General features: G+C 35.4%; 6 protein-coding genes across 13 annotated transcripts; 1 reads left to right on the plus strand and 5 right to left on the minus strand.

The window, feature by feature from the left end:
- Nucleotides 1-345: 345 nt before the first annotated feature.
- Nucleotides 346-7,962, minus strand: LOC103875295 (BTB/POZ domain-containing protein At3g26490). Of its 3 annotated transcripts, XM_033273011.1 has the most exons (8): nucleotides 7,450-7,962; nucleotides 7,245-7,354; nucleotides 6,976-7,133; nucleotides 6,438-6,586; nucleotides 2,642-6,375; nucleotides 2,459-2,528; nucleotides 1,139-2,344; nucleotides 361-946 (listed from the first exon to the last, which is right to left on the minus strand). In XM_033273011.1, the coding sequence occupies exons 5-8, from the start codon at nucleotides 2,698-2,700 to the stop codon at nucleotides 557-559; spliced, it is 1,725 nt and encodes a 574-aa protein (XP_033128902.1). In that variant the 5' UTR covers nucleotides 2,701-6,375; nucleotides 6,438-6,586; nucleotides 6,976-7,133; nucleotides 7,245-7,354; nucleotides 7,450-7,962; the 3' UTR covers nucleotides 361-556. The 3 variants fall into 3 exon arrangements, with proteins under 3 accessions (XP_009152052.1, XP_033128902.1, XP_033128901.1); XM_033273010.1 differs by having other exon boundaries at nucleotides 2,642-6,586; nucleotides 6,976-7,151; XM_009153804.3 differs by lacking the exon at nucleotides 7,450-7,962 and having other exon boundaries at nucleotides 346-946; nucleotides 2,642-6,586; nucleotides 7,245-7,370.
- Nucleotides 7,963-13,661: 5,699 nt separating this feature from the next.
- On the minus strand, nucleotides 13,662-17,510 carry LOC103875297. Of its 4 annotated transcripts, none has more exons than XM_009153805.3 (14): nucleotides 16,926-17,510; nucleotides 16,154-16,257; nucleotides 15,960-16,071; nucleotides 15,750-15,878; nucleotides 15,558-15,662; nucleotides 15,374-15,460; nucleotides 15,171-15,286; nucleotides 14,984-15,085; nucleotides 14,782-14,895; nucleotides 14,643-14,702; nucleotides 14,443-14,563; nucleotides 14,267-14,341; nucleotides 14,128-14,163; nucleotides 13,662-14,005 (listed from the first exon to the last, which is right to left on the minus strand). In XM_009153805.3, exons 2-14 carry the CDS (start codon nucleotides 16,183-16,185, stop codon nucleotides 13,892-13,894), a joined length of 1,203 nt encoding a protein of 400 aa, XP_009152053.1. In that variant the 5' UTR covers nucleotides 16,186-16,257; nucleotides 16,926-17,510; the 3' UTR covers nucleotides 13,662-13,891. The 4 variants fall into 4 exon arrangements, with proteins under 4 accessions (XP_009152053.1, XP_033128912.1, XP_033128910.1 ...); XM_033273021.1 differs by lacking the exon at nucleotides 16,926-17,510 and adding an exon at nucleotides 16,524-16,894; XM_033273019.1 differs by lacking the exon at nucleotides 16,926-17,510 and adding an exon at nucleotides 16,342-16,473.
- Nucleotides 17,511-17,754: 244 nt separating this feature from the next.
- LOC103875298 (GDSL esterase/lipase At3g26430) lies at nucleotides 17,755-19,853 on the minus strand. The gene is made up of 6 exons (XM_009153808.3): nucleotides 19,632-19,853; nucleotides 19,151-19,448; nucleotides 18,840-19,049; nucleotides 18,576-18,745; nucleotides 18,227-18,497; nucleotides 17,755-18,145 (listed from the first exon to the last, which is right to left on the minus strand). The coding sequence occupies exons 2-6, from the start codon at nucleotides 19,383-19,385 to the stop codon at nucleotides 17,889-17,891; spliced, it is 1,143 nt and encodes a 380-aa protein (XP_009152056.2). The 5' UTR covers nucleotides 19,386-19,448; nucleotides 19,632-19,853; the 3' UTR covers nucleotides 17,755-17,888.
- Nucleotides 19,854-20,287: 434 nt separating this feature from the next.
- On the minus strand, nucleotides 20,288-22,232 carry LOC103875300 (glycine-rich RNA-binding protein RZ1A). Of its 3 annotated transcripts, XM_033273027.1 has the most exons (5): nucleotides 22,102-22,232; nucleotides 21,645-21,771; nucleotides 20,923-21,269; nucleotides 20,645-20,880; nucleotides 20,288-20,555 (listed from the first exon to the last, which is right to left on the minus strand). In XM_033273027.1, exons 2-4 carry the CDS (start codon nucleotides 21,753-21,755, stop codon nucleotides 20,661-20,663), a joined length of 678 nt encoding a protein of 225 aa, XP_033128918.1. In that variant the 5' UTR covers nucleotides 21,756-21,771; nucleotides 22,102-22,232; the 3' UTR covers nucleotides 20,288-20,555; nucleotides 20,645-20,660. The 3 variants fall into 3 exon arrangements, with proteins under 3 accessions (XP_033128918.1, XP_009152057.2, XP_033128917.1); XM_009153809.2 differs by having other exon boundaries at nucleotides 20,645-21,269; nucleotides 22,102-22,231; XM_033273026.1 differs by having other exon boundaries at nucleotides 20,645-21,269; nucleotides 21,645-21,915; nucleotides 22,102-22,186.
- A 22-nt stretch (nucleotides 22,233-22,254) lies between these two features.
- On the plus strand, nucleotides 22,255-24,336 carry LOC103875301 (tRNA (guanine(10)-N2)-methyltransferase homolog). The gene is made up of 6 exons (XM_009153811.3): nucleotides 22,255-22,622; nucleotides 22,697-22,908; nucleotides 22,991-23,308; nucleotides 23,382-23,456; nucleotides 23,536-23,610; nucleotides 23,682-24,336. Exons 1-6 carry the CDS (start codon nucleotides 22,433-22,435, stop codon nucleotides 24,234-24,236), a joined length of 1,425 nt encoding a protein of 474 aa, XP_009152059.1. The 5' UTR covers nucleotides 22,255-22,432; the 3' UTR covers nucleotides 24,237-24,336.
- An 18-nt stretch (nucleotides 24,337-24,354) lies between these two features.
- On the minus strand, nucleotides 24,355-27,165 carry LOC103875302 (eukaryotic translation initiation factor 4B1). The gene is made up of 3 exons (XM_009153812.3): nucleotides 25,794-27,165; nucleotides 24,723-25,151; nucleotides 24,355-24,627 (listed from the first exon to the last, which is right to left on the minus strand). Exons 1-3 carry the CDS (start codon nucleotides 26,972-26,974, stop codon nucleotides 24,603-24,605), a joined length of 1,635 nt encoding a protein of 544 aa, XP_009152060.1. The 5' UTR covers nucleotides 26,975-27,165; the 3' UTR covers nucleotides 24,355-24,602.
- Between the last annotated feature and the right edge of the window lie 788 nt (nucleotides 27,166-27,953).

Genomic DNA, 27,953 nt, shown 5'->3' on the forward strand with positions numbered 1-27,953 from the left:
AGTTTCTGTTTTTGTCCTGACATTTCAAAGATTTTGTTTGGGATCGATTCTATACTTAGGTCACTTGTAAGCAAGACGCAAGTTTCAACAATTTGCCTTCATTACCTACAAACATTGGATATGGAACACAGAATCTGGAGAGATTATCAATCCAGCTGAAGAAACATCGTTACTTTCTAGCTTCAATAAGCGAAATGCATTCTCTAAAGTATCTTGACGAACATATAAACGAGATCAATGAGTTCCAAATCCCATCAAGAGATTAAGGAAACTCGAGGTTCTAAAACCTAAGCATCATTACCTTGTTTACAGTAGTTTGTGACATAAGAAAATGTTTTTTTTTTTAACTTTAAGAATATGTTTCTTTCAAATACATTTCTCTTTTCTCAAAACCAATAAAAACTGATGTACATATTTTCTTTATTATTCTCTTTTACAATGTGGTACGAGAAATGAATTTTCCAAAATCAAATAAGCTTCAAAGAGACAATGAAAAACACTTGACTTGAGCGACAAGAAACCAGTAGAACAAAAAATCTCCCACCATCTTTTCTTTTCAAATCCGTTGGCTTAAACTCCTACTGATCGACAATAACTTGCAAAACATCTTCTTAGGTTGCCTTGGGATAGAGCACAACGCCATAAACCTCGAAGGAGTGCTCTGAAATCCTCCGTTAGGTTTAACTTCAACTCTTTCTAGATCTGCATCTTCTTCTCTTCTTGTTGTAAAGCTTCTTCTCAAAACTGCTGTCTCATTATTTGTGATATTGTTTGTATTTGTAACAATCGAAGCTCGGGCTTGCTCTACAAAGAGGATTTGCACAATCACTCTCAGTGGAAGCAGCTGGTTCTGTGCAGCGTTCTTGCTTGCTTCTACTGATAGTTTCTTGCAGTCCAAGATTCTGCATAACCTCTTTCTTTCAATCTTATCAATCTTCTGATGAACCTGAAAACACACAGGGTGTGAAATATAACAATCAGTGCACTGCTGTTAAAAAAATGTTGACCGTATATTTAACAATGTAATGAAATAGTTTTAAAGTTAATAGTTATATCTATATGTGTTTAAAGTTTATTTGACCGTTCCACTTGCACATGCTTATTAGAAGACCCAGAATCTAGTTGTAACATTGTTTACCTGAAGATAGATATCAATGGCTTTGTACAAGTCGTCATGACTGATCCTTGAAAGATCCGGTATAGATTCAGCCAACTCAACAAAATTCGACACGGTTAAGTTCACATCTCTAGCAACCTCTTGAAGATAAGAATCAACAAGCTTTGCTACTTTTACCAACAACGGAGGAAAAGATGAAGAAGAGAGAGATCCTCTGATCTCTTGTATCTCCTCCATGTTTTCTTCTGAACGAGATCTTCTATGTTGTGTCCTTGTTGGTCTTCTCTCAGGACTGATCTGAGACAGAAACTGCTTCACCATCATCGTCACAACATCCACATCGTATAACATACCAGACTTATCCGATAAGGGTATCAACAGCTCGCTTACCGTTGCCTTATCAAGCTGGTTCCCAGCCTTCACCGCGAGTTCCATCTTCGAAGTAGGCGAAACGTTCATAACGTTAACCGTCTTCAGTAGCTGAAGCAAGAAGCTACAAGGAACAGCGGATCTTTGGGTTGGTAGAAGGGAGATAACCGATTCCAAAACCGGAGAAGATTCTTCAATGCTTGGTAGCCATTTAGATGCATAGATTCTAAGAGCATTCCCGATTAATCTCGGAGAAACGTTCCGGTTTGATGACTTTATCGCCACCATTGTTCTTTTGTAAAGATCCAAATCCAAATCAGCTAAATCTTCACCCCACCAACGCGAGCTCTCTGCCTTACCATTACACAAGCTTTCATCTCTTCTTCTCCTTGACCGGTTTCTCGACAACCCCGTCTCCATTACGTTCGAGAAATCGTCACCTGGAGATGCATTTACACCGTTGGCTATCGCCTCGATGCAACGGCTAGTGATGCCAAGATCTTCAGACCACGAAGGTAAAGCCTTTGTGGTCTGAAGAGCAACAAGTGAGTCTCTCCAACTCTTGAAAACGCAAGAAGTCAAGAAATGTTCGAGTCTTTGGACAAGATTCTCTGTCTCTCCGAGCTCGACTTCTTCAGTCATACCGAGATACTCCGCTGCACATCGTACCGCGACTACGTTGTGAGCGCTGAGAGTGATCGTGATGCCGTAACAGAACTTAGCACAGAGCTCAAAAGCCTCTGTTTCCCCGGGGAAATCAACGAGTTGGATTACTTTCTGTTCTTGTGAGGTTTCGGGTTCTTGTGATTGTGAAGAGACTAGGTCCTTTAAACGCAAGCATTTTGATAACATCGGAAACTGCAATATAAATTGCGCCAAAAAAATAAAAATCAGAAATCAAATATTGAAAATGTTTTTTTTATTATAAAAAATCTTGAAAATGTTACTATGAAAAAGTGGAATTTTTATTACCTTGTGAAGAAGATATTTGGTGGATTTTACTTGGATTATAAGATCATTCTGTAAATCAGAAGACACAGACCTGTAAAATTTTCAGACAGGAGTTAAAAAAAAAAGATCAGAGATCGGTCGGAACAAGTTAACAAAAAAATTCAAAAATTTGAGAGAGACAGAGGATTGAGTTCTTGTGTTCACCTTACTGCTTCCACAGTGTAGAATGTATCAGGCCGAAACCCTAGTTCCATAAACTTCATTTCCGGTTTGAAAAGTGAGTCGCCGGTGAAGTCGGTTCCGGTTCGCCGGAATAAACTTGATTGTTGGTTTTGTCCAGACCGGGAATTGGTGTATGTCAGAACAGAAACGCCTCCCCGAGATCGTCAATTTTTTGTCTGAAATTCTAGTAACCGGTGGATTTGCTGCCGGAGAATGGTAAAGGTCGCCGGAAACTGAAAAAAAGAAGAGACCGGTGGAGCTACGACGACGGTTGGATGATCAATAGCTAAAGTATCGTTAATCACAGGAAAGGAACTTGAATTTGAACAAAATAAAAAGTTAAAAACAATACTTTCTCTGGAAATTTTTATGTTCTTGTCGGAAAACGAATGTGAAAGACTTTGAGGTGAGAGTGTACAACAAACAAGAATCTGTTACACACACATTTATAAACGAGTGGTTTTGTAATAAAATAGTTTATTTTTATTGTCAGATGTAATTTTTTAAGGGTTAGCTGATTACTTTGAGAAATGATTAGCTTTTTTGTCACACCACCTGAGAACTTTCGTATAATCAATTTCAGCAGAAAGCACAAAGTATAGATATAATATTATTTAATTGAAATTTACAGATCAAAGAAAAAAGCTAAAGTAATAATAGACGATGATGATATAATGATTTTTTAAGTTGTATGGTTGATATAAACTGAAGTTGTAGTGCCATGTTAATTAAGTTGTAAAAAATGTCTAGCTTTTTACCCTATATTAATGGATTTTATACAAGTAAAGATTTTTACATTTAAAATATAAAAGATTGAATAAACTTTTATAAGCTAAGAGAGATGTGAAGCGGTGTGATGCATCATTTTTGTGTGACAACAGGCGGTGTGATTTTTATTTGTATGAGAAAGTGAGCTTAATTGGATTTTGAGGGTTCGCAAGAGAGATCTGAAGCGGTGTGAGGCAAAGATTTACTATGCCTAATATTCATTTTCGAAGCTATGGTTAGGCATCAAGGCTTGGATCGAGCATTTTGGATTTTGATTCTATTTTTTATCTCATCGTAAATTTTATTAAAGCAAATCTGTAACTATGAATCTGGTGGATTTCAATTCTAATTTGTACCACATCCTAAAACCATAATGTAATCATATATCATTTGGTTCATATTGTATTGATTCGATTAAGATATATCTAAAGTAGAAGACAACATTTTAAAGGAAAACATAAACATTAGAATTTTTCTTTAATTGAATAGAGATTAGTCAAACATTCATCAAGTTAATGAATATCAACAAATTGTTAAATCAAGCATAAAAATAAACATTATTTGTAAACAAATATGCATTACTTTATAGATAGAATAGAGTTATTATTTTAACAAGCAAATAGAGTTATTATTTTAACAAGCAAATTATGAACTTCTTATTTATACATAAGATATTTAAAGTATTTATTTTTAATACTTATTTTTATATGTCATATATATCAAAATAAATATTGAATTGAGTATTTGAAATACTTATGTATGTTTCAAATATATATATTGAGTTACTGAATGTTAGTTTGAGATTTTTAGTTATTTTTTGGATTTGGTTAATAACAATTCAGGTTCAAATATGTTCTATAACATCTTACAATATCCATCCCGATACTTTTGTATTTCATATGAGATAACAAATTTCGATTCAAATTTTGGACTCTCGATTTGAACCTGAATTGTTAGTAATAAAGACATAAGGTTGAAACAACTGAAAGAGTTTTATTTTAGTTACTTGTATTTTGATATAGTGAAATATAAAAGTTATAAATTATAAATAAAATTTCGATAAAAAATTGTTTGAAAAATAATAAAATAAGAAAATATTGAATAAATCCTAATTACTATAATAAAGTTATATTATAAACTATAATATTTTTATTTATAAAACTTGTCTAGACAATATTTTTTAAAGAAATTTTTTAACAGTGACTCTATTATATTTGCGACTCAAGCAAATCTTAAATCCAATCTTCATATACAGTGTATAATCCAGTTTTTGATTGTCTCAATTGGTGAAGACCAATAATTGTTGAGATTGGAGAGTGAAAACCCATACTTTTGTTGTCAGTTATAAACTTATAATATTAAACGGTAATATTGCTTTTAAATTAAAATGAAAAAAAAAACTGAAACACCTTTCATTATTTCATCATTTTACTATGTATTCTTTTTGCCAACCATTCCTTTACTGTCCAAAACTCAGCATTTAGCATGATTGCCTTTAGCTTTTTCCTTTTGATATCATGAAATGTTTGTTTTTCCTACTAATCTCATGGATCCAATAGGTTATGTATTTCTCTCTTTACGATCTAAGGTTATGTATTTGAGAGAGACCCCATCTAATAACATTTATTTTCTTTATTTATATTTTACTATCTTTTTCGTAGTCAGGCAATGTTCGTACAAAGTCAGAATATTAATAATTTTAAAGATGATGATTGTTCCTCATATGATGAAAAGATTGAAAACCATACATGATTTGTTGTTATTTAATAAAAAGAAAATGCATTTTATCCCTTTGTATTGGATGTCAAAGCATGACATGTGGTGTGTAGATAACTTTTCCATGTTCATAGAATGATGGAGCAATTTACGTTTTGTAAAAAAGATCTTTATTGATGTACAAATATATTGTTGTTATTAACGTTAGTTTAGTTACCGTATATTCTTCCAATTGCATAACTGATCATATAAAAAGATAGTAAATGATACTTAAAAATATATAGTGCAAGTTGAAAAGAAACAAAGGACGGCTAAATTTAAGTGCGTTAATTTGTTTCAACGAATTAGTCAGATGTTGGGTTATCAAGATCGATCATGGAGTATCCATCTTGGATTTTCTATCTGACGATTAATGAGATAATACTAATAATTGGAAAAATCTTAATAGATTGTATTTTCGTGACTACAAAAGGCAAAGCGCCATGTGATTATCCATCGTTTTTCTATCATTGCATAGTCGACGCCGTTTGTTTTAATTGATTCCTTTTATTTCTTACTCAAATAAAGAAGATTTTAAATACTGTTTCAAGTGTTTTTGTACTTCAAATATAATCATCACTTTGCTAAGTGTTAATTTATATAAGGAAAGTTGAAAGATGAGATGAATCTATACTATTAAAGCAGAATACCTAATAGGATTATACCCATACTTTTTAAGTTAATTACAATAGCATGCCACTGTCTTTTCTAGATTATTTTTAATTAAAAATCGGCAGCCTTATATATTATTTTAAGTTGACAATATGATTTTTAACTTGGCCAACAATCATACGAATTAAAAGCAATTGTAAGAAATAAGAAACATAGTAGTTACAAATATCCAAGATATGGTAACTAAATCTACCTAATTTTCGGAATTACGATCGTAACTATATCGAATTTTAGTATCTCTTGAGATACGATTACGAGATACCCGCAAGTTTACCAAAGTCCTATATCTATCAATGTCCAATGCTTATTATAAATAACCTTCCTCTCTTCCTAAACAAACCACTGCCATCGAAACATCTAACATCTATGGCTTCTAATATCACTATAAACAATTTTTTTTTCAATTGTTTAAAGGAACTCTCTTTGACGGTTGCAGTACATTATATCACTTTATATCCTTTCCTATCTTGTAGCCGAAGCAGACAATCAATCTATGTCTCCTACTATGTCACCATCAGTTTCTGCATTCATCATCTTATACTTTACATTTGTTCTTTATAAGATATGGACAATTATATAATACCTTTGTTTTCTGTAACCTTGTGTGAACAGCAACTGGTTGTACTAACTGCTATGTGTTGGGCATAAACTGAATCTTCGCTCCAAGGCTTGAGGTGTAGGATACCTATAAAGGTCACATAACCACCAGTGTTCTTTGCTCGTGCTTTCCATCTGATATAAACAGAAAAATCAGATGAATTTTTTTATTACAGTAATTTATTAATCTCTAAAATATAAGATTCAAAGCACCAGAAACATAAACTGTATGTTACTACAGTAATTTATTAATCTCTAAAATATAAGAGAAATATTCTTATCTTGCTATTCGGTTTTGAGTATCTTTAACCACATATTCTCTGTCAATTATGTTATTTCTCCGTGCATACAAAGGACCACAATCAGTTTAGCTAACCAGTTATTCTATATACAAATAATACAATACACATGTATATGTACTCCCTTCATCTTAAACGATAGTGATCAAGCTAATTAAGAGACGAAGTAACCGTGATACCGAGACGCATTTATAAAAAAAGAAAGTGGATGTGCGATAGTTTTACCTCCATTGAGCCAAAGTAGAGTAAGTTTTTTTGTTTGGATTATGAGTGGCTTCAAAGACCAAAGAACAAAGCTCTTCCATGTGTCTCCTTCACCGTTACATAACCTGCGTATTGTCGGAAGCTCCTTCAATCGATTAGCTCTTTGCGTTTTCAAAACCCTAGAACGGAAACAAACACTGCACCAGTTTAACTTTATTTCTGTTCCAGTTCAACTAATTTAAAATAAAATATCTACTATTAATGCTTGAGTTTCACTGTCTACAGCTTACCTCTGCTCTTCTGATTTTCATGATGATTTGGAAATGGGTTTCGATCTCTAACTTCGATTGTTTTCTTATTGGATCTCTTTCCTGATCAACCAGATCGTCCTCTTCGTCTTCTGCATTTATCGATTTGAAGAATTAAAAAAATACTATATCTGTGAAAAAAATGAAAAAAATCAAACTGAAAAAACATTATATCTGTGAGTTGTACCCCCGATTCGAATGAATAACAAACAGATTTCAGTTTCTTGCTTTGGCATCGCTATTCTCTTGCAAAGACTTGAGATTCTTTCACCGCTTCTCGGTGTCTCCCGCTAATCGACTCATCGGGATAGTCTTCAGAAATATCTAGACAAATATATTTTTTTAAACTCTACATTTCTGTGTTTTTTTAAAACCGAACGGTGATAAAGTCAGAAATTTAGTTGGGCCGGGTTTTTAATATTTGCAAACGGTCATAAAGACATAACACTTCTTTTGACAAACATATATTTTGTCAGTTAATTAAATATAAACAGAAAATAATTTATCTGTTTTATAATTTGAAGTTTATAAAATTTAGAATAATAGGAGAACTATATAAATATTTCACTAAATAATTGTTAAAGTCAATTAGAACAATTAATATAGCAGAGTGATAAAAACAGTTAATTTTAAAAAATCATATGATGATAAATTTATAACTTAACAATCATTTTTCAACATCTAATAAAAATTTAAAATTAAAAAATCAACAAAATATTATGATATTAGATAATCAAATATTAAAACACATACTCTTATAATTAGGAATAAGTTTAGCATTATAAAATAACTAGATACTGACCCGCCCTTTCAAATGGCGGGTATTCTATCTATTAAAAAGTAGTTTTTCAATTTTAATATTATTTCTAATTAGATAAGGATGTGTTTCAATATTTTATTATCTAATATGATTTTATTTTTATAAATTGTAATTCTAATTAGTGCGAGTATGTGTTTGAATAGTTTATTATCTAATATGGTTTTTATTTTTATAAATTGTAATGTAATTTATTTGTTATTAGTAAAATTGTGTTTACACGTATAGGACTGCAAATCCGTTGTTTCTTTAATTCTTAAATATATCACATATATTAATTTGTTTATTTCTTGAATGTATAATCTAAATAAAAATAAAACAGGCTTTTTATGATTTTAAGTATAGATATTTTACACAAATTGGCATAATGGATTAATATATTTGTTTATCTCTTAAATATATAATCCCTGTATAAAAAATAAAACAATCTTTTTAATGATTTTCACTAAATATATTTTAAACAAAATGACCTAATGGATTAACAATGGTTCAATTCAGACATATCGAATGGGCTTTAAATTTATGTAGATCATTAAAGATATTAAAAAAAGTAATGGTATGTTTTGTAATTTTAAAAAAATGTCAGGGACATAATCATAAGATTAATAGTATAGATATTATAATAGAAAACAAATCCCGCGCTTTAAAAGCGCGGGTCAAAATCTAGTTTGCTTTAATAAAACAGGATTGGTATGATGAAAGTGGTATGATTAGCGGAAACTAGTAAACCCAAAGCTAAATTATATTAACAACATGTTATACCAATAAAATCTTGACTCATACAAATAAGCAAATCTATTCTATTGAAACTAAAATAATACTTGCATATTCTTAAGTGGTTTCATATAGATTTTAATTCATTTTTAACTAATTCTAACTACTTCATTTATTGTTTTTCTAATAAATTTGATAACATTTATTACAAAGTACAAAACATAAAATACTTATTTTAAGTATTTTATTATATCTACCTTTTTCACTTTTTCTAGCTACTTTATTAATTATATTTACTATAATAATTTGAAATCATTTATTTTTACGTGTTAACCATAATAATTTCACATATTTGAATAAAATTGTTTCATTCGCGACAAAAATTCAAACCAATTAATAATTTTTTTATTGTTTACAGGATCAGTTAGACATTAGCATCCAAGTACCCATTCGAGTACAAATCGATTTTTTTGAATATCATGTTTTTAGATTTAAAAATTATCTATTCGGATATTATAAATTTTTGGACGGGTTCGGGTCAGATCTTTTTGAGTGTGAGTAGATTATAGAAACCTATAAATATCCAAATAACCTATTTATTTAGAAAAGTTATTATACAATTTATAAAAAAAAGGTGCGGATTAACCTTTAGTATTTATTAAAATGATGTTAATGTTTTGTTATGAAGCAAACTTTAGTAACTAAATCGATGAAACGGCAATCTTTGATTAAGCAGGCAGGTATAAGTCGCCCTCAAATAGGTCTCCTTTTCTGTTTAAGAAAGCTGCTGAAAAATGTGGTTGGCACCCCACAGTTGTAAGTAACCAATCAGCTTAGGATTCTATTTTTGTCATATCGCTTTGATTAATCGTCTTAGCGTAAGAGTCGTCTATAATATATCATTAATTTTTCTCCAATAGTTTTGCAACATCAGCATGTCAAATTATGAAAGAACGTGATTGTTAGTTAGCTTACTATACTCTATACGTGTCCCTCTGGAAGCAAATGATGTTTCTGAAATGCCTACGTTTCACTTCTAGTGGTGCGGTTTGTCACTTCAAGAATTCAAGAACTTAAGCCTCAAATTTGTCTTTTTATCGTTAGTTATTATATATGCCTCGTTTGACGAATCGTAAGATCTGTTTGTGCCATCGTTTGGCAATCTCTTGTTAGGTTTAAACTATCCCTTCTTCCTAAATGATATTGATAATTATCTTATTCAAAAATCAGTTTGCCAAAAAATGTAAATAATAGGATCAAACTATGTTAGGAATCGTTGACAAAAAAAAACTATATTAGGAATCTCACATATACATAAAATCACCCGTGACTAGCCACGCATTTTATGAGATATTATATTACAAATATGAAATATAAATTAATCCACTACTTGCAAAATGAACTTAGACAAAAATGGGGTCTAATTTTACAGAATAGACGTATAAAATTTCATCCTTTCTGGCGAAACAACATAGTTCTTTAAACCGGTCCATCTACACATTAATAAGCTAATATATAGGTCGCCGGCTGAGTAAATTAATATTTTATCCTAACAATCCAATGATCAGTTATGTTTATCTAGAACTCTTGTAGTGAAATCATATATAGAGTAACAAAAATTAACTTGATTGGATTCTCTGCCAAAATTTATGAGGTTCTTACGAGAAACAACTAGTGTTATCAGATCACCTAACTTTGAATAGGTTTGCAGTTATTGCTGTACGTATGCAACTACATGCAACAAATAGTTGAAAATGGCGTTAATTGTCTCCAAAATTAGGGTTTTGCTTATATTTAGTCAAACCCATGAACAGATAATGCGGGACAAGGAAGAAACCAGATTTGTTTTTGGTCTTATTGACAAATGAAGATGAAGTTAATTACCATAATGGTTTTTGTCTAAGGTTTGTCTACAAGAGAGGAATCATATTCCCACTGGGACCGTGCCATCACCACCACAAAACACACTTTGTCTTTGCTACAATTAATTTTGGTCCCGATTTTCTCTATCGTTTACATATTATTTCATTTCATTTTCCATCAATTGATTTGTTTTTAGTCAGGATATGATTTAATATTTAAATTAAAGGTGATAAGAAACTTATTCACCACAAAAAGGTGATCAGAACATATTTTATTCCAATGAAATAAAAATATTACCAGTTTATTTTGAGTAAAAACAGTAAATTTTAGGACAATTAATTTAAATTTCCAAATTATAAACTTAATCACTTTGACGGTTGATTTATTAGATTAATTAATAGATTATTTTTAGTTTAATGATCTTATATAAATCAAACAAAAACCATATTTTCTAGAATTTATATATTTAGATATTAATAAATATAGTTATCAAATGTAATATAATTGTTATTTTTAGAAAATACAAATTGAATTTCTATTGAAATTTAACTAAATCTAAATAAATTAAAATTAAAATAGCTAAACCAAATTTCAAATGATTGGTTTTATAGATTTAATTTTTTAAACTAATAAAGTTAAAATCTACAAGTTAATTACATTTATTGTCGTTTGAAAATATACTAAAATTATTATAACTGCGTAATACTCATGAAACCCTCCTAGTTCTAAATAGAACTCAAATAAAAGAGAGGTTAAATGGATGGGTTGGTTAGGGAACAATGAAAGAAGCAATTCATATTTATATATCTGATTGTTTTGTTTTTCACTTTCACTCAATGTACCATTACATAAGTCCCACTATGTCTCCCAGTTTTATTTCTTTCATGATGGTTGTATACACAGTGCTGGACGAACAATTAATTATTTGTTTTGTTTTGTTTTCACTTTTCAATGAGCCATATGGAAATGTTTATTACCCTTCATTGTCAGACAAGTTTAAAATTACGTTAAACATTACATTTGAAAGGCTCTCCACCAATTCGTTTTCTCAGCTTTCTTTTTCTCTTCGCAAACCCTGATCTTTCAGAGAGAAATATTTTTTGTTTTCCGATCTAATAGTCGGCTTTTCACTAAATGAGAATCACATTGATTGAACTAAAGATGAATATCGGATACTTCATAACCATAGATTTTTGTATTTATTGAACGGACGACCTAAAAATCTAAGTCATCGTCGACCATTATTATACGATATTTGTGAAAACCTACCGGATAAGTTCACTGGTCCTCGTTAGAAGTGATTCAAGACAACAAAAGTCCAAGGCATCACCTCCTTCCAATATAATATCTTTGTTTATAAAATAAATATATTGCATTGCAGGAAATTTATTATGTACTACCAGAACCGGTCCTAGTTACTATTGGGTGGGAAGCAACTCTAGAAAATATGGCTATTTATATTCACTTCCTGGTGTTCAAAAAAAAAAATATATTCACTTCCTATAAAAAGTGAAAAAAATCAAAGAAAGTTAATACGATGGGTCGAACTCTCCACCTCATCTGCATTTATACATAGCTTAACCACTTGATCTATTAAACAATACATGTATTTTTGTGGCCGATATATTTGATAATTGAGTGGAGGCCGGAAGCACCAGCTTCTCCCGCTTCTGTCCAGGACCGCCTCTGTGTACTACAATTTATTCATCCTTAAAATCTCCTTGGATTTAGTTTCTAACACAATACCAGTAACCCTAGACTATTACAAACACATAAACAATAGAAGTCAACACTATATATGCTACTGTATATTTCAAATATTGGTCGTTGACGCGGTTAATGTATCTCGCTAACGTTTAAATGGGCCTTAATTAAGTAAAACCCAATTCAAGAGCCAGCCCAAAAACTAGAGAAGGTAGGGCCACGTTTCAATCGGAACCACTTATCATCCATCTGAACCGGACCAGATCAAATTTTGGTTCAATATATTTTAATACTATATAAATTTTAAAATAATATTAGTAAATATGATACATAATTAAAATATAAATAAATAGTTGGTTTATGAATTTTTGGATGGTTTAAATGGTTTTTAATAGTTTTGAGACTAATCTTGCTACATGACATGTCCATGGACAAAACCAGTTGTTAGATTCAACGTGACTACATGAACGGTTCATGGTCGAACCTAGTCCAACCATCGAATCAGTTCGGTTTTAAAAACAATGGTTGCAGTGTACTGTGTACACACTCGAGATTTCTTTAGTGGCTGTGAAGTAAGAGAGGAGGGTATACAGCCGTAATTTGATCTTGTCGGAATTGTAGTCGTAAAACTAAGTCTGGTTCGGTGTGGCAGCGACTAGCCATAAAAACAAAGATACCAACAAAAGCAAAAATACTTGGTGAGAGAAGAATAGTCGCTAAAGATCTAAAAACACTGTTGTGATTCCAGAAACGGTACAACTCAGATGGCTAGAGGTAATTTTGATATTTAACTTCTGTCTTTCACATTATATTTTATGATCTCCAAAACAATGATACGAGGAAGATTGAAATCAGAGGTAGACCGGACCACTGGTTCAATAATAACAAAGAGTGTCATCTACTTGGAGACTTGAATTAATATTTTATACCTCTAATGCATGCTTCTTTATGTGTTAGTTTAACAGCACCTCTTCTTTTTTTTTTTTAACTTTATAATCAGATGAGCTTAAGCCTGAAAAGTTATAACTTTAATTGGAAAGTTATGCTAAGTGTTAATAACCAGACAAATCGTTCATGCAGAGTTTTGTCGTACTTTCAAGTTTGATGTTACTTATGATCATCAGGGCCATTTGTACCAATATCAACAGCAAATAAAACAAAATGCAAACTCAATCAAACCTGGAAGTGGGTAACATCTTTAGTTCTTTTAAATTAATGCAGGAGACGTTATACTCTTGCAGCAGTATCACAGATTATTCATGAATAATTTTACATCAAGAAAATTTAAATTAGATATGAAATGACTCTAAAAAAAACTTTATTTGCCTATTGTTGAGACTTCAAGTGTGTTTCAAGAATAAAAGAAACAAAATATATGTAGTTCCTTTTACATAATTACATTGTGTATGTATTTGGATATGTGCTCATTATAATCATAATCCCCATATCAACAATCTAGTTTTTGAGCCTTCTTCCTGGAATGTTATCTGAACACGTTTTTCTATTCAGTCCCTCCTCTGTTTTTGGTTGTTTAATTAAGTGTAGAGTTTGAAGACGCAGGTGCAATTTCTTTCAGATACTTCTTCTCTGATCGTGCCATTCTTTTCTCAAATATTGTCCATTCCATATGACATCTTTCCCTTACCTAACCAAAACACATATATTTATATATATCAGTTATAATCAATAATCTAGCTAAACAACCCGATAAATCAAGACCTTATATAAGTAGATACAAGAAGATAGTCTTGAGTTTTGAATTATTACCCCTTGGAACGCAGATTTCCCATCTTGAGAGGTTCCCTGGTCAATTTATTAAGAGATGATCTCATGTTTAAAACCATGACCAATCAAGCTGTAGTAATTAAGTATATAATGGTAAATATTTTGATCGTTTATTTTTTACCTGGGCTGCTAAAGAAGGAATCTTTTGATGAATAATCCATTGAGAATCCACAACACCAATCTTCTCATGCGCAGGCTGTTATATTGTATTATATAAATATGATTTTCTTAGTTTCCAAAATGTTTTGTGAAAATATATATACACACATATGAATAATGTTACATTAGTATCTTAACCTCGACACATTTCCTTAGCGCGAAGTCAAGACCCCAACCATGAACCAAGTCATTCTGAAGCATATGCCACACGCAGCGCCAAGAATCTCTTGAGAAAACCGGAGCCATAATCTCTATAAACCTAACAAGTAACATTGTAGTAAACCATGAGGTCAAGAAAGATAAGAATATTTTAGTATGAATGAAAATGTGATCAATACCCTGCACATGGAGGTAAGTGAGGGTCCTTGCATTGGCCTGGTGCCCCACCTTCGACTTCTCTGGTGAAATAATTTGCTTTAGTTTTGTTTACATTTTTTGCAATGGACTTTACATTTTTTGTAAGTATTAATTTCTTACTTGTGAACTTCGATTCCAGGTATTCTCTTTGTTATCCTCCATGTGATCTTTTTTCTTGATTCAACAGCGGGTTGCGATATTTCTAGACCGTGTTTCTTTACAATCTTGATGTACCTGCAAGACGAGTTGACTTTCTTAACATTTTCTTATTAAAATTCTTGGAGTTAATAGTAATAAATCAAAAGAAAACAAAGAGACTCACTCTTCTGCATCAAAGTTTTCAACGCCGAGGTCTTCATCCCAAAGGAATATATATTCATATGGTGCTATAATGTCAGGATGCAGAAACCTTTTAGCATACCACCTTCAAAAGTAACATATGGCAGAGAGATGTTTTTAGATGTGGGAAAATGTAGAAAGATAGTTAAGAGGAGGGAATGTTTTGTTACCACTTGGTTTGTTTAGGTACACTAACGTGTATAGCCCGTTTAGACCATTCAAATTCATCGTATTCCGAAGTTCTTCCATCGTAATGAAACAGAACAACAGTGAAGTTATCTGAGAACTGTTGAGATAGAGTCAAAGAGCTTAGTTTCTTTTTCTGCGGAAAGATAAGAAGAAAAAGAGGTAAGAGAGCAAAAGAGAGATTTACTTTCTTGATGCAAGCATCGATGTTTTTCCTCTGTTCATAAGCAACGGTAAAAGCAACAAGATACTTAGGCTTCACCTCGGGTAAATCCTAAAGAAACGGAAGAAAACATGATTAAGATAAGTTAAAGATTCACATATGTCTAAAGATCATTACAAAACCAGGACACTATATAGTAATAATGTACATCTTTAGGCAATCCCCACAATCTTCTTAAGTATAGATCTGATTCAGCTTCAACAAAACTTGGAGGCAACATCTCTGCACCTCGAGGATTTGATGGAACCCAAATCTGCATAAAATGAACCACTCTTGTAGCTCATCCACAAAACACTCAAACTCATGATCATTCATGTTAAAGTGAAGAAACAAAACACACCTTATGGGATGATGCATCACTTGACTTAGGCCCTTTTAATGGACTCTTTCTAGATGATGATATCTCTTGTTTCTCAACTTCTACATATATAGTATTAACCATAGGAAGTATGCTTGATGGAAAATTCATCTGCAAGAAAATAAAGACATATTTACCAAAATCACACCAAAACACTTGTTGTAGTAAAAGAAAGTAAAATGAAAAGCTTACTTTAATTAGTGACAAAGAAGGGAAAGATATGCCTAATAAAAATCCGATAACCATTCCTGCGAAAGTCGCTATTAGGAACATTATGCCACCATTTGTCTTTTTACTAATCGAGCTGCATAAAAAAAAACAATAATATGAATCTCCTCTTTCTTCAAATAGAACTCAATCTTTAATGTCTGGTTAAAGTCTCAGACCAGCGTAGTGAACTTTCTGTTCGGTTTGCCATGTCTTGAAACTGGTTAAGTTCACAAGAAACAATTTCTTTCAATGGAGGCTTCAGTCTCCGAAACTTTAGTATCTGTATCATGTTAAAAAAAGAAAGAGATAAAAGTAAAATAAAGGAAGCTTATCTTTAGATTCAGATCAAATTCTCAAAAACTACCGACTCTTGCATAAACAGAGTCACCGGAAACATATTCATTTTAGACATTTAGAAAGAAAAGAAATCAAGAAAAAACTTCAAAAAGATTGAATACTCGTCAAGAACGATTTAACTCAAAAGATGAGATGGATTTCATTAAATATAATAGTATCGAGCTTTCAATCATATCAAAATTTACGTACCCGTAATCAACAAGGTAATTAAGACATAGAACAAGTTCACAAGTTTTGATCGGAAAGTAAACTGAAAGAGACAGTAATTTCTAGATTCGGACACAATACGGGAGTTAACAAGATTACAGAAAGACACGTTAACTAACTCTTTGAAACGAACATTAACTTTTTGATCAAGAAGTTTTTTAAAATTTTTTTTTTTTTTTTTGCTAAATAAAAAGAATTTTCTTTAAGTTGGATAAAAAAGATTTTGAGAATTTCAACGTTTGATATAATCAATCAAATAAATTTACCAGGAGAGAAGAGTAAAAGATATTCTCAAAGTTTAATATAATCAATCAAATAAATTTACCAGGAGAGAAGAGTAAAAGATATTCTCAAAGTTTAATATAATCAATCAAATAAATTTACCAGGAGAGAAGAGTAAAAGAAAAACAATCTTAGACAGTCTTCGTGTTGTTCAGAAGAAAACTCGATGAACTGATCTGAGAGATGTAATGAATGTTTGTTCTTCGCGGGTTTTAATAAAAACGACTCAAAAAAAAAATATAAAAAGAGAAAATGGGGAAGAAGTTGTCGTCAGGTGTTACGCGGGACACGGGATTGCGTGAGAGAAGGAGTTGACTTTTAAGACCGTCGTGGAAGGAGGGTGCCTCTCACGAAGCAGCCAGACTGGACGACGGTGTAGTCAGTCCACGGCCTCTAATTAATTGTCCACGTGGTAATACGTAAGAGGATCATTTTTGAGATTCATGGGTCGTGACTCATGTGCTTAAATGGAATCAAAATTCACATTCTTGAAGAGCATTATTGCCCTTTTATGAATATACGAGGATTCTTAGGTGAAGTGGAGACGACGAAAGCATATATCGTTGATACAATTATAGGAAAGATTGGTGCGATTTGTGACCATCCTTTGGAGATAGTGGTGGAGGTGAGCAGTTTTTACTGCTGTTAAAAGAGAGAAGATGGTGAAAACGACAACAAAGCATTTGAATATTAAAGAGATAAGGTAAAAATGTGCACTCTCTCTTGAGTTTTCAAACTAAAAGAGTGAAAAAACGGGTTTAGCTACCATTTGTCACTTATCTAATGGTCAATCTTCTAAAAATATTAAAAGTTCATTCTTTAAAAGATTTAATAAATTATTTTCTGTTAATAATGTCTATATTTAACTTAGTATCACTTACAAGTTACACATTTTTACCTAATAAACTTCCACTTCAATGCTATAAAAGTATATTAGAAAATTCAAATATAATATTATATATGTAGTTGCCATTTCATTTTCATGAGCTGATTTCGCAAATGGTACAAGCAAATTTATTTGTCCCCATTTTCAAAGGGCACTTTAGCCATATGATTGATATCTATCTATCTTGTACAGGCAAACTTGAGAGGAATAGAAGGATCTGAAAACACTCCGCTGTTTATCTGCTGAAAGATCCAACGGTTTGCCGTTTCAGTGAAATGCACGCCGTCCCAGTTAACTCTAGACGCCACGTCCTTACAAGACTTAGCAAGCACAGTCTCTTTCCCTTTCACCATATATTTAACTCCACATTTGATGAGTTTGTTAAAATTGTACTTCCCACCATATCCACAACAAGCAACCAGAGGATCTTTATAACCTAAAACATAGGAAATAAACCATTAAAACAAGTCTAAACCGAGTCTTAGAGTCGTCACCTACGGGATGTAGGTAGTAGTACCAAGTTTCTTGGCTTGAGTGATGAGAGTAAGCTTGATAGAGTAGACATCAACATAAGTGATTGAAGCTTTAGAGAGCTCTTTTCTTAACGCAACCACTCTTCTTTTGAGCTCTGAGTTATAATACCGAGCAATCTCATTACGCGGAATCGCACAACCGTGCTTATCAATCTGAGAGGCCGGTACAGACCACCGGTCCAAAACATAAGGTAAACAACCAATTGGACCTGTGTTATGTATCCAAAATCTTCTTCCTCCATTCTTATACACCTTCTACAGAAACAAAAGACAGTTACTTCAGATAAACCAAAGTTAATGTATCTAGTAAATAAGGCATATCCTTTCCCTTACACGAATGGCATTGGACAACTGATCGAGAACATCTGGAATGTAAGCCTTGATCTGATCTGTTGTCATGTTGAGTTTTAATCCAGTGGTGAGATCGTTCTGACCAATGTCGAATGTGTACAATGCTTGTGAGAAGTACTCTTTTCTCGGAAGTAAATGCTCAAACACGCCACCTATGTTTCAACTCAAAGACAAAGAAATAGACTTTTACAAAACATTTATGCTAATCTTGCATACATGTTTCTTAAAGGCTGAAGCTTTGAGTACCTCGACTGCGAATGAGCTGTGATCGAGGGAGAAAATCTGAGAACTGAACCAACTGAACGTCGAGAGAGATGGGGCTCGCACCGCTCTGAGAAATGGTGGTGTTTGGTGTCCGGACGGTGGATCCAGCGGTGGCGAAATTCGCACCATGGCTGAAGTTTGAGCCGATGGAGTCTAGGAAAGCGTTTAGGTATGGCAACCCTAACTCCTCCGCTGAGTTTAACAAAATGGGTAGTGAGGCAATTCAGTAAAGATTCGAACTTTATCACCGAAGATAAAAAAAAAGAATGTGTGGTGAGTAAGTAAGCAAGCACCTATGAAGTCAACGATGAGTCGACCATCTGAGAAACGACCGGAAGGTGAGTGGAAGAAGGTTTGGCCATTCGGGTAAGGGGCTTGTCCGAAGGCAGCGGAGAGACCTCCTGTGTCGGAGTTAGAGTCGCCGAAGTTGAAGATCGCCGGGAAACTACAGGTAGGAGAACAGAGTCGAGGGTGTACGAGAAATGATGCTAATACGACAAACGTTATCAAGAACAGTTGAGTTTGCATTTTGTTTTTTCTTTCTCTTTTTGTTTCGTCTTTGCTTCTTCAGGTTAAAAAGCTATCACTTGGCTACGTTGATAAGAGCCAAAAGGAGCAAAGGATATAAAATAGTTAAGTCATGTTTATAGTACGCTAACCCCGGCAGAACTCATGTGGCCTATTAGGTCTTTGTTTATATTAAAATGGTTGAATCACAAGAGCATCTAAATTATGTATGCTTACAAATTACTAAAGTGGAATCAAAGCACGTACTAAATAAGGGTGGGACACGAACGAAGAGACTAAGCGGACGGGACGCAGAGGCACCAAGTGAAGTAGTCAACCCACAACGAATAGATAAGATGTCCATATACTAGACGAGCCAGCAACGATCATGGCTCTATTGGAGACACGAAGAGAAGTGGAGAACCCACAAAGAATAAAGAGTTGCCCATTAACTAGACGAGCTAGCAACGATCATGGCCATTGGAGACGCGGAGAGAAGTAGAGAACCCACAACGAATAGGGAGAGATGTCTATATACTAGACGAGCACGAGCCACCAACGACCTTGAGCTACATACAGCCTACAGGAACTTCTTTACTCCGAAGAAAATATTGGATTTTACTCGAACGATGAAACTATCTGTAATTGCACAAGGATCATTCTCTCTCTTTTTTTCCCTGAAAAGTGACAGAGACTATTCGTTGCTCATGAAGGAATGTGTTTTGAGATCCACTAGCCAAGTATCAGCAACGTGTATAGTTCCCAATTCCATCACAAATTTTGGCTAAACACAAGTATCACAGATATCCTGCATCATTTACCATAATCAATAAACGATATAACCACCCAAATATAACAACATTTGAATTTTACCAAATGTCGACAATTGATTTCTGTAGAGAGATCAATCGCATACCTGAGGCTTTTTGCAAATTTGTCGTTCATTAAGCATAAAGAGCACATCTTAAATTGTCTCAAACCAACACAAGGTTCCCATACGGACCAAACATATCAAAAGGAGAGCAGCACTTTTAAGAACATAGTCGACTCTTTGAGTTTTACGGACCAAAACAGAGACACATCTTCTTCCTTGAGCTATCCAACAAATACATTGACGAACAGACCATCCAGCGTAACTTTAACTTCGAACTTGACAAGAGAGCCGAAAGCAGAAACCTTCCACTTCTTTCGCTGCAAAATAAGATGCGCAGAATCTTCAATTTAATGATTTAACTATAATGATATTAAAGAGAAAGTTCAACAACCTAAAGCATACATACCCTTTGGAGTAGAATTTTAGTGAAAGCCTCCAGTTCTGGGGCGATCGTATGGAGCACGACTGTGCCTCTCTCCTCCAGGACCTCCACGGCTGCCACCATCCCTGCTTCGTCCTCCAGAGCGATCGCCATTGCGATCAGGTCCATAGCGATCCCTACCACCATCCCTACCATACCTATCTTCCTTAGCACCATACCTGTCATCCTTCGCACTGTACCTATCGTCCTTTGAGCTGTACCTATCATCCTTAGCACCGTACCTATCATCCTTAGCACCGTACCTATCATCCCTCGAGCTGTACCTCCCCCCACCACCTCTACCGGATTCATCAGGACACTCCCTTGCAAAATGCCCAGGCTTGCCACATTTAAAGCAATCTCCACCACCTGAACCTCGCCCACCAGATGGGCGGCTACGGTCACGGTCATACCCACGGTCACGGCTGCGGTCACCATCATGATCCCTGCCTGACCCACCCTGAAGCGGCTGAGCCTTATCAACAGTTATAGTCCGCCCATCCAAATCCATCCCATTCATCGCAGCAATAGCTTCGTCCATGGCTTTCTTCTCATCAAAGGTGATGAACCCAAAACCACGGGAACGGCCAGAGAACTTGTCAAGAACCACCTGTTATCACATACAGTGAAACCTCTATAAATTAATAAAACTGAAACTACACCAAAACTACAATTTTTTTTATTAATTTATAGAGATATTAATTTATCGATATACTAATTGAAAATTAATAAAGCTGAGACTACACCAAAACAATAATTTTTTTTTATTAATTTATAGAGATATTAATTTATCGATATACTAATTGAATCAAAAATTCAATTTGGGACTATAAAATTATATTATTTTATAAAAAAATTTAGTGTATATTAATTTATAGAGTATTAATTTTAAAGAAGTTATACTGTATAAGGTTATTATCTCTCATGAGTTCTCAGGTAACCAATGCACATAGTCACTAAAACAAGAGATCGAAAGATAGAATACCTTGGCCTCAAGGAGGTGACCATACTTCTCAAAGGCATCTCTGAGGCCACGATCAGACGTTGACCACGCAAGGCCACCAATGAAGCAGCGGTACTCCACCTCTTCTGACATCTTCTTCTACAACACACTGCCAAATTTTTGTATGAGGAAAAATAAATACGACTCCGAGAAGATCCAGCATCGTAGTGAAGGGAGAGCTAAACAAAGAAACTTAGAACAGCAGATCCTCATGAGAAGACAATGATTCACGAACCGAATCTGATCTTGTTCTCTACCGTTATAGCAAAACATCAGGATGTATTTGAAGCTAATTTCAATTGAAACAGCATATCTAAACAGTGTGATTGTAAGAAGAAGCTTGAGCAAACCATAGAAAACTCGAATCACAATAGGAAACAAAGTCAAAACAGTCGAATCAATACAAACAAAGTAAGAAATAATAACCAAGAAACCGTACCAGAGAGAGCTGAGAGAAGATGAGATCTGATCGTGATTGGCTGCTTAACCCTAATTTTCTGACAAGAGGAGAAGCAGGCTTAAACACACATACGAAGAAGCTAAAGTCCTATCGTCTTCTTATTTACTATCTCGCGGGGGTCATTTCGTCATTTCAATGTATATTAGGCCGTCTGAATAATGGGCTTATAATGGGCCTCCGTCTGAATAATGGGCTTATAATGGGCCTTTAGAGAGGGTTCTACGAGAGGTTTTAGTCGCCGTCGACGTCTTTCTCCGTCTTCGTCTTCTTCGCAGCTCTCTTAGGGTTTCTGATTTGGGGGAAAAAAGCAATGTGGTTTCTATGTGTCTTCTACCACAGGCTACTAGACTTCAGAAAGCCAGAGGTGGAAGCTTTAGCTGAACTCTTCGGAGAGGATGAGTCTCTCCAATGGCGTCTTCCTGAGCATCACCATAACGATACTCCATTCCACTTCGTTCAGCTTTCGTCCGAAGAAATCGCACAGAACATCGCCAAAAGAAGTATGATTCTTTCTTTCGTTCTTCCATTTCTTCCTTTGTTTTGTTGTTTCTCAAAAGAAATGGTGTTAGTGTAGGCATATTGGTGAAGGGAATGTATGAGCTTTGGGGGGAAGGAACTTGCTACGAAGAGCTTAAAGAATCCATCCAAAGCTTCCCTGATTCTCGCAAGCTCCCTTTCCTCACTTCTGATTCCACCTTTAGGATCTCTGTTGAAACCTTCGGAAAGGCTTTGACTTTCGATGAGCAGAAGGAGAGAATCCATTCACTTACTTATATCCCCTTCGAGGTCTAATTTACTTTCTTGTTTGATTCTCTTATGTTGTTTTGTTTCTTTTATAGTGAACGTTTTGGTGTTTTGATTATTGCAGGGGAAGGTTAACTTGAAGAACCCAGATCACAATTTTTTTCTAATGGAGATGGATGAATCTGAAGAGAGCAATGGACTTCCACCTATTGTCCAGAGGAGAATCTTTTTTGGGAGGGAAGTTGGTTTTGCTGACAGGAAGCTGTTGCCGACTTTTCAGCTGAAGTCTCGCACTTACCTTGGCCCAACTGCTATGGACGCTGAGATGGCGTTTTTGATGGCTAATCAAGCTAATGCTGCATCTGGGAAACTTGTGTATGATCCTTTTGTTGGTACTGGGAGCATTCTTGTTTCTGCTGCACGTTTTGGTGCAATGACAATGGTTTGTTACCTCCCTTAGTTTCTTGATACCCCCGTACTTGGATCTGGAACTGACGGAAGGGTTATTGTATTAGGGTGCAGATATTGATATCAGAGTAGTTCGTGATGGACGTGGTCCAGACTGTAATGTTTGGAGCAATTTCAAACAGGTTGGTGCCGTAACTACTCCTGTTATGTTTCTTTCTTTCATTTGATATCTCGTATTCTTATATCTACTATGGTATGCAGTATGGACTACCTGCGCCAGTTGCTTTGCTTAGAATGGACAATAACGTTCCTCCTTGGCGTTCTGGGCTTAAGGAGGTAATATACTCTTTTTTTTCACTGTCTTCTCTGGGATTTTGAGTTGAGATCGCCTGTGTTCATTGGTGCAGATCTTTGATGCGATTATTTGTGATCCACCTTACGGAGTTCGAGCTGGTGGACGCAAATCCGGTGGTAGGAAAATCCTCAGAGGGACAGTGGATCCTTATACTGTTCCTGAGGACAAAAGAACAGGTCACATTCCATCCACTGGTGCATATAGTCTAGTGGAGTGTGTTCATGATCTGCTTCACCTTGCTGCAAGAATGCTGGTGATGAAAGGCAGGCTTGTCTTTTTCTTCCCGGTTCTGAGAGACGAGTGTGGCAGTGAGGTTAAATTTCCCGAGCACCCGTGTTTCAAGTTGGTTGCTGTCTCTGAACAGATCTTGAGCTCGCGATACAGTCGTGTTCTGCTAACCATGGTGAAAGTAGGGCCTTATAGTGATGAGGTTGAAGAAGCTGCTCGTTTGATGCATTTGGAGTTTAGAGAGAATCATCTCAAGTGGTTGGAGGAGGGTAATATCCATTCCTCTGTGTTTAAACCTTCTACTGATTCTTCCCAGATTCAAACGGAGTCCAAAACCTTTAAAGATCCTAAACCTAAGTATAGAGGGAAGTATGTGTAACAGAACAGTGTAAGCGTTGAGTTTTGTGTTCTTTCTGTTGTATTTTGTTTGATTTAAGGTTGAACGTTGTTCTGACTTTGTTGTGAAGATGTGTTTCCCATTTTCCAATACAAATCAATTTGCTGGCAAACAAACATGTCTTTAAAAAGTATAACAAAATAGACATTCTCTTGAGACACACGTCTTCGCTTACAAGGAAACCAAAACAAAACAACAAGGCTCTGATTCCGAAGATGAACCAACAAAAAGGAACAAAGATTAGAGTGTTTTTTCAAGGAGATGATAAATTTTTATTACTACAAATTAACGCCTGACAGGGACCACCTGTCAGAACATCTAACATTTGGCTGGTCTTCCTTTCCTTTCTTACCATCCTTCCCTAGACGACGGCCTGTCAGAACACGCGATGTCAGAAGTTCGTATAACATTGGTTACATGAAAGAAGATGAGCCTAAATATAAACATCTTTGTACCAAATATACTAACCTGTTGCTGAAGAATCCACGCTCTTTGCTTCCTTGGAAGTTTCTTCGCTGATCATCAACAGGTCTAACCCAGGCATCAACTGCTCCACGAGATCTTGGTCTCTCTGTGGACTCAAAACTCCTGGATTCATCGATTGATCCAGACCGGGAGTGTGTTCTTTCTGAGTAAGAACCGGTTCTGCCTGCACCAGACCCGGGCCTCTCAACTGGTTTCTGCCTGAACCTGACTTTGTCGTCAAGCTCACGGGTTAGTATTTCCAGAGCTTTCTCTTTGCCACGTAGAGTTTCTGGTAAATCATGGTGATTATTATTATTAGTGCCAGGTTCTTGATCAGATTGCTTGATCTCTGGAGCAATGGATTCCTTCTCGAGTTTTTTCCTTAGTTCTTCAATCTCTTCCTTTAACATCTTCTCTTCTTCTGTTTCAGGCCTGGAAAAAAATGGTTTTCACAAACAGAGATCAATAGCCGATTCTCATCAAGCTAAAAAGGAAAAGCATCACAGAGTTCTATAACATCAGGATCACACAAGAAGCATCTCAAAACTTTCATAGGCACAGAGAATAGCATCCATAAACCTAAGGAAAATTCAGTTCAGAGAACAACAAAGAGAAAGAAGCGTAAGTTATCTAACAGGTTTTGGACCTCAAATCAGTTCACAACAAGGCTGAATAAAATTGAAATTATCAAAAAGAATTCTCCATCGAAGTTCATATTTATGGCAAGATCTGGAACTCATAGACACCTAATAACATGTTAACAAAACAAAACCATAAAGACTCTATAACGGAAGTACACACAAACCCTTCAAACAAAAGCCACTGAAGATCCGAAACCTAAAGCAGAAATGGCAAATTATTTATCCTTTTATGTACAAAAGAATCCAACTACATAACGATGGACTTGTGACATAATATATCAAGCAGTTAAATGTCACTTCCGAATTTGTAATTTTGTCATTTAAGCATTGGTCAAGCAGAAAATCAATATTCAGATAACTGCAGCAACATAGAAATGAAACAGATCCAAAACCCTCAGCAAAAAAATATAAAAAAGTACAGATGAACAAGGACCTGTCAACTCTGCGATGCTCAAGTTCCATATCCATCTTTCGCCAATCCTTCCCTTGTTCCTCCAGCAACACTTCTCGAGGCTTTGCATCCCCAAAAGGATTCACCTTCGGCCTCGGTTTCACCACATTATTCATCCCCAAACTCTCAGACCTGTTAGACTGAGCACTGGAAGGTCTGCTAGAATGTGCGCTCGTTGGCCTGCTCGTTTGAGAACCTCCTTTCTTAGCCTCAATCTCCGAGTCAATCTTCTTCCAGTCCAAACCTTTCTCCGCTAAAACCTCCTCCCTAGGCCTAGCTGCCCCAAAGGGGCTAGGCTTACTCGTCTTAGCACCAGCTGGCGGAGTCTCACTCGCTCCTCCTGAGTCAACTTTTCGTGGCTCCAAAACCAAACGACGACGTTCCTCCTGAACACCACCAACGGCTACTCCTCTAGACCAACGGTCAGGTTCACGTCCTGAGTCACCGTAACCGGACCCAAATGTAGATGACCGAACCGGAGCTTGTCTTTTCCCAGCAGCCCAGTTATCAGTTTCGTCAGCTTTTGAGAATCCACCACCGCCATAACTGCCACCACCTCCACCACCACCGCCGTTAAAACTACCACCGCCACCGCCTCCGAGGCCACCATAACGACCACCCTGACGCCCTTGATCAAAAGGAATCGACTTTTTCCCTTTCCCCCAATCATCAACCTCATCAGCTCTCGAAGACTGCGGAAACTCCGAAACCCTAGGCGAACCTCCTCTCCTATCATCATCAAACCCACCACCATACGGTCTCCTTCCCCCACCACCACCACCACCACCCCAAGAGCCTTCAGAATCATTCCGATCTCTCCCCATCCCACCAGAACGACCTCCGTAAGAAGAGAACCCACCGCCTAACCTTCCAGGCTGCATCTCGTCCTCCGAGCGCTGCCTAGGACCAGTAGGCAGCTGAAGAATCTCTTGCTGCGTCAACCCAACGGAGTTTCTACCCGCAGGCGCCGCGTAAGCACCAAACTCAGAGAGAGTCATCTTCTTCTTCTTCTTAGACTTAACATTGCTCGCTGCCTCCTTCAAGCTCGGAAAACTCTGCACATCCGCCGCGGTGGCTGAAGCTTCCGCCGCCTGCTCTTCATCCGCCTTCTCCGCTTCGTCCGCCCACGCCCCGATTCCAATCCCTCCCCAAGGCTTCGACATATCTGAACTTTTTTTCTCAGATCTGAAAAGTTGCTTTGCTTTGTGTGAAACAGAGAGATCTAATTCGCGAAATTGAAATCGGAAAGATCTAGGGTTTCGATGAAAGCTTTGATCTACAGAAGGAAGAAACCGTTCGGGAGATTATTCCTTTTGCGTGAAGATGAAAACTTTAATTTTCTGAGGAGAAAATTGTAAAGAAAATGGTATTTATTCCTCCTTTGCATGCTTCTGAACGAAGGAGAGATGGATGGGAAATCAAGAGTCACGCGTTGGAAATGCGCGTGAGGAAGACGTACCACTTAAAAACGAGAGCTTGAAGGAAGTTACGGCTTGAGTGTGTGGTCACGCTACGTTTTTAAAGTAAGTGACGGTTGACTGTACGAAATGAACGGTCAGGAATGTATCATCTATTAACTCATTTTAACCAACTTTTTAAACAATTGTAATGACATAATTATTACGGCCAATTAGTTAGGTGATTAATTAGGCATGTGGGCTATGATTTTTTATATTCACACATTTCTATCAAATTTTCTTCTTCTTCTAAATAACAGTTTTACATTTAAAAACAGAAAGCTACTATTTCATAAGAAAAAATTCCAAAAGTTCTAATCATTTCCTATCCTAGATAATTGATATTGTATGTTGCTTTCTGGTTATTATTATGAGCAGTGTTATTGAAGCATAGATCATATTATATAATATGAACTCTATTTTCATTAGCCTAAAGATGAGAAGGGACATTGAGTCGATACGTACTGTATCACTATATCATTAGGAATTTATGTTGATCTGACAGTAATGCATGGCTACAGTGGAAAACGAACAGAGCAAGACCATGATCCATGAGATTCGACTTGAATCAATACTGAATCTTTAGTTGGTCCGAAATCTTTGCCGCTTCATAGGTCGTGGCTCTTACACGAACCTCCATCAAGATTCTTATTGTTCTAAAAGCCTTGGCAGTGTCTTTTTTTAT

This window comes from Brassica rapa, chromosome A06, assembly GCF_000309985.2.
Source record: "Brassica rapa cultivar Chiifu-401-42 chromosome A06, CAAS_Brap_v3.01, whole genome shotgun sequence".
Classification (NCBI taxonomy): Eukaryota; Viridiplantae; Streptophyta; class Magnoliopsida; order Brassicales; family Brassicaceae; genus Brassica; species Brassica rapa.

Coding starts and splice junctions, on each gene's coding strand:
- LOC103875302 (XM_009153812.3), bottom strand. CDS start 26,974: ATGTCGAAGCCTTGGGGAGGGATTGGAATCGGGGCGTGGGCGGACGAA. Junction 25,152..25,793: donor GAGCATCGCAGAGTTGACAG/GTCCTTGTTCAT, acceptor ATTTTTTTCCAG/GCCTGAAACAGAAGAAGAGA. Junction 24,628..24,722: donor CGTGGATTCTTCAGCAACAG/GTTAGTATATTT, acceptor GTGTTCTGACAG/GCCGTCGTCTAGGGAAGGAT.
- LOC103875298 (XM_009153808.3), bottom strand. CDS start 19,385: ATGCAAACTCAACTGTTCTTGATAACGTTTGTCGTATTAGCATCATTT. Junction 19,050..19,150: donor ACTCATCGTTGACTTCATAG/GTGCTTGCTTAC, acceptor TGTTAAACTCAG/CGGAGGAGTTAGGGTTGCCA. Junction 18,146..18,226: donor CACTCAAGCCAAGAAACTTG/GTACTACTACCT, acceptor CCTATGTTTTAG/GTTATAAAGATCCTCTGGTT.
- LOC103875297 (XM_033273019.1), bottom strand. CDS start 16,389: ATGTCTAAAATGAATATGTTTCCGGTGACTCTGTTTATGCAAGAGTCG. Junction 15,879..15,959: donor CTTCTTTGTCACTAATTAAA/GTAAGCTTTTCA, acceptor ATTTTCTTGCAG/ATGAATTTTCCATCAAGCAT. Junction 14,896..14,983: donor GAAAACTTTGATGCAGAAGA/GTGAGTCTCTTT, acceptor CTCGTCTTGCAG/GTACATCAAGATTGTAAAGA.
- LOC103875301 (XM_009153811.3), top strand. CDS start 22,433: ATGTGGTTTCTATGTGTCTTCTACCACAGGCTACTAGACTTCAGAAAG. Junction 22,623..22,696: donor ACAGAACATCGCCAAAAGAA/GTATGATTCTTT, acceptor GTGTTAGTGTAG/GCATATTGGTGAAGGGAATG. Junction 23,611..23,681: donor GGCGTTCTGGGCTTAAGGAG/GTAATATACTCT, acceptor TCATTGGTGCAG/ATCTTTGATGCGATTATTTG.
- LOC103875295 (XM_009153804.3), bottom strand. CDS start 2,700: ATGAAGTTTATGGAACTAGGGTTTCGGCCTGATACATTCTACACTGTG. Junction 2,345..2,458: donor CCAAATATCTTCTTCACAAG/GTAATAAAAATT, acceptor TTTATATTGCAG/TTTCCGATGTTATCAAAATG. Junction 947..1,138: donor CCATTGATATCTATCTTCAG/GTAAACAATGTT, acceptor GTGTGTTTTCAG/GTTCATCAGAAGATTGATAA.
- LOC103875300 (XM_009153809.2), bottom strand. CDS start 21,755: ATGTCAGAAGAGGTGGAGTACCGCTGCTTCATTGGTGGCCTTGCGTGG. Junction 21,270..21,644: donor GTCACCTCCTTGAGGCCAAG/GTATTCTATCTT, acceptor ATGTGATAACAG/GTGGTTCTTGACAAGTTCTC.